The following is a 3,725-nucleotide window of genomic DNA, read 5'->3' as shown; positions in this document are numbered from 1 at the left end:
GCATCAGTCTGCCTGTCCAGGAGCCCAATCTGCTCCATGGCACCCGCCAGCTGCTGCTCTGCACTTCCTGTCTGGTTCTGCATCTGGGGATCGGTGGCATGGGGGTTTGGTGTGGTCACACTGACTGCATGGTGGGGATGGGGTCCCATGGTCATAAGGGCTGGGGCTCTTACCATGCTAAGGGCTCTCTCGCTGTGCTGGATATCACCGGCAGCTTGCTGCAGTGCCTGCTCAGCCATGCCCTGGGCTCGCCGCGCCTCCTCCAGTGCCTGCCGCACTGCCTCAGCTGTGCCCCGCACTCCCTCTGCACGTGACCTGCGGCCAGACGGCAAGGCTTCAGCACAGCCTGGGCTGGGGGTCCCTGGAGGGATTGCATCTTCACGTCCCTGGGCTCACCTGGCCCGCTGGGCATCCTGCAGCAGCTGCCCAGCCTGATGCACATCACCAGCTGTCTGCTCCAGGATGGCATCCACACTGGCCAGGCTGCGCACCCGTGTCTTGATCTCCTCGGCCAGGCGGTGGATCTGGGCCGGTGAAGCGGGAAGTGACAGCTCCAGTACCCGGCTGGCTACCACCTCGATGCTCTCAGGATCAGCCCCCTCCTCTGCAGGTAGAAGCAGTCATTGTGTTCCCTCCGGCATGCCAAGGTGGAAGGAGCAGGCAGACCAAAAGGCAGAGTGGAACATGGGACAGGGCACGGAGGCCAGAGATGGCTGGAGGGCACGGGATGGTTGAGGCAGGGCAGGGACCATGCAATGCAGCATGGGGAAGGGGTGGCAGAGCCCACATGCAGTGTTGGGACAATGCAGTGCGGCACAGGGCAGGGTCAGTGCAGTGTGGTGCAGGTGCAGAGCCACAAAGCGCTGGGCAGGGGTGGCCAGCCCTCCCGGCATGCCAGCACTCACGGCTCAGGAAGGCCTTGACATTGCTGATTAGCTCCCTCAGCTCCTTGTTGGAGCTCTCCACACGCGCCCTGGTCTGGTTCGCCTTGTCCAGGGCTGCCTGCGCTCGCAACCGGGCCTCATCTGCCTTCCCCTTGGCCTCTGCCACCTGAGCATGGGCAGAGACCCTCGGTGCCAGCTCCAAGGGCTGCAGAGTGTGGCTGTGCCACCAGATTGCACCAGCACCCATGTGCCACAAACCTTGTGGGAGAGCTGGGCCATGTCGCTGGCAGTCTGACGCAGCTCCTCTTGGGCATGGCGTGCCCGGTCCAGGGCACTGTCAGCCTTGGACACGGCTCCACCACAGCTCAGACCGCCACAACGTCGTCCCCCATTCTCATCCCGGCACCCGGCACCCCCACAAGGGCTCTCAGCACAGGGCACATCACCCGCTGCACCGCAGACCTGCAAGGCAGCATGGGATCAGGGCAGCCCTGGGTACCACTCCCCCAGTCCCTTCCCTAGGTCCCACCTTCTCGTTGAGCGGGTGCAGGCTCAGTGCCTGTGCCCTTGCTGCCAGGTCCATCAGTGCCCGCCGGCTGGCCGCATTGTGGCGATTGAAGTCATCCCGCTGGCTGGCCAGGAGCTGCTCAGTGCGGTGACGGGTGGCTGCCGAGATGCTGACAGGGCTGGGCACGGCACGGGTGGAGGAGTCTGCCTGGTGCTCGGCCTCCCGCGACTCCCCATAGGACTGGCGAATACTGTCATAGGCACCTGGGGTGGGGCAGGGACACTGTCAGATCCCTGGCCGTGGCCTGACCACCCTGGCCTGGCTCTGTGGTATGGCTCACCAAGGAAATTGGAGGTCTTGAGGGCATGCAGCTGCTGTTCCAAGTACTGCAGGCTGTGGTTGAGGGCACGGGCGCCTCGGTCCACAGTGTTCAGCACATGGCTGGCATTGAAGTTGGCATCCTGAGCAGCTGTCAGTTCCCCTTCCACCCGTGTTAGCCTCTCAGTTGCCTCCTCGATCTGCCGCCTGCAAGGGAAGCGGGTGAAAAGCTGCCCCCAGGGCTACCCCGGGAGCCATGCCCTGTGCCAGGTGCTCACCGCAGCCCCTCCATGGCGTGTGTCAAGTGGGCAGCGGTAGCAGCAGTGGCGTTGCGGGTGGCCACCACATCACGTACAGTGGCCAGGTTCTCCTCCAGTCGTCGGAAGGTGCCCTCAAAGGCGCCAGCAGCCCCGGTGTGCTGCAGGAGGCTGGCCCGCTGTGCCAGTGCTCGGGTGCGGGTGGCCAGATCCTGCACCACACGGTCCCAGTCCCCGAAGCAGGGGTGGCAGGGCTGGCAGGCAGGGAAGGTACCAGCAAAGCCCCGGGCACACTGGTCACAGCGGACTCCAGAGATGCCAGGCCGGCAGTCACAGTGGCCGCTGCTGCGGTGGCACTGGGCACTGGCTATACCACGGGGGTCACAGTCGCAGGCTGCAGGGAGAACAGTGTCAGGGCACCATGGGGCCCACTCTGGTCCCCCTGCTGGCACCAGCTCTCACCTCGGCACTGCTGCCGTGGGTCGCCCCAGTGGTGCTCCTGGCAGTCGGTGCATGTCCGGCCCCCAAAGCCTGGCCGGCAGGAGCACTGCCCTGTGAACTGACAGACATGGCACGGCCAAGGCTGGCACTGCTGCAGCACACCTCCAGCCCCATCCCATGCCCCCAACCCCTGTCCCTGTCGTGTCTCACCTGGTTGCAGGTGGGTGTCAGGGAGTGCTGAGGGTGGCAGGCGCAAGGCTGGCAGCCCTGCCCACTGGCGAGGTTCCAGAAGTTGGGGCTGCAGCGGTCACAGCTCTGGCCCTCCACATGGGGCAGGCAGTGGCACTGCCCGCTGTGCCTGTCACAGTGGCACTGCTGCGGCCCACAGGTGCTGGGGTCAGTGCCCAGGGGGTTGCAGGAGCAACCTGGAACCAAGAGACACTGAGCAGAGATAGAGATGAGAGAATGAGGACAGGGATGGGGATGAGACTGGGACGGAGATAGGATGGAAGTTCTGATGGGGACAGAGCAGGGGTGGGATGATGATGGATTAGGGTGGAGGCAGGATGGAGACAGAGATTGGGCAAGGATGGGGTTGGGACTGGATGGAGGTGGAATGGGAGCAGCATGAGGACCACTGGTGGGGATGGGATGGAGATGGGACCAGGATCAGGAATAAGGACAGGACGGGGACAGATAGACGGCAGTGGGGATGGGATGGCAATGGGGACAGGAATGGGCATGAGAATAGGATGTAGATGGGATGGAGTAAGTTGGACATGGGGACAGGGACTGGGCCACAGTGCTGGGCCTGGGCAGAGGAGACAACCTTGTTCCAGGGCAGGGCTGCAGGGACTCCACAGCACTGTGTACAAGCAGGGGCAGCCATGGGTACACATGGTCCCCAAGGGCATGTTGGGCCCTGGAGACAAGTCTGTCTCGGCATGGCAGCGGGTACTCACGCCTGCAGCTGTGTCGTGTGGCATCTCCATAGAAGCCGGGTTGGCACTCAGCACAGTGGGGCCCTGCTGTGTTGTAGAGGCAACGCAGGCACTGCCCTGTGCGCCGGTCGCACGCCTCTGGGTCCGTCACATCGATGTTATCGTGGCACTGGCAGGGCAGGCAGCGCCCACCCTGCAGAGGGTCCCCATAGTAGCCAGGGGCACACTCATCACAGCGAGAACCTGCTGACACAGAGTGCTGGGCAGTGCCCAGGGACAGAGCACCCCGGAGGGCACCAAGTGTGCTGTGGCAGGTACCCACCTGTGTACCCAGGGCTGCAGTGGCAGACGACCTGTTGGGAGCGGCTGTCTTGGT

At 64.1% G+C, this 3,725-nt stretch overlaps 1 protein-coding gene across 1 annotated transcript in view; it reads right to left on the bottom strand.

Annotated features, from left to right (window-relative positions):
- LOC103614440 (laminin subunit beta-2) overlaps positions 1-3,725 on the bottom strand; it is a gene marked incomplete at its 5' end in the record, with an annotated part of 14,129 nt that overhangs the window by 5,043 nt on the left and 5,361 nt on the right. Inside the window, 12 exon segments of the mRNA XM_008632370.1 lie at positions 3-83; positions 174-315; positions 397-604; positions 906-1,050; positions 1,143-1,346; positions 1,414-1,655; positions 1,733-1,917; positions 1,989-2,361; positions 2,430-2,526; positions 2,619-2,833; positions 3,371-3,592; positions 3,672-3,719. Coding sequence (XP_008630592.1) covers positions 3-83; positions 174-315; positions 397-604; positions 906-1,050; positions 1,143-1,346; positions 1,414-1,655; positions 1,733-1,917; positions 1,989-2,361; positions 2,430-2,526; positions 2,619-2,833; positions 3,371-3,592; positions 3,672-3,719 — 2,162 coding nt within the window.

Source organism: Corvus brachyrhynchos, unplaced genomic scaffold, assembly GCF_000691975.1.
Source record: "Corvus brachyrhynchos isolate BGI_N302 unplaced genomic scaffold, ASM69197v1 scaffold4, whole genome shotgun sequence".
Classification (NCBI taxonomy): domain Eukaryota; kingdom Metazoa; phylum Chordata; class Aves; order Passeriformes; family Corvidae; genus Corvus; species Corvus brachyrhynchos.
Note: the sequence above shows the minus strand (reverse complement) of the source record. Positions and strands in the feature narration are given on the sequence as shown.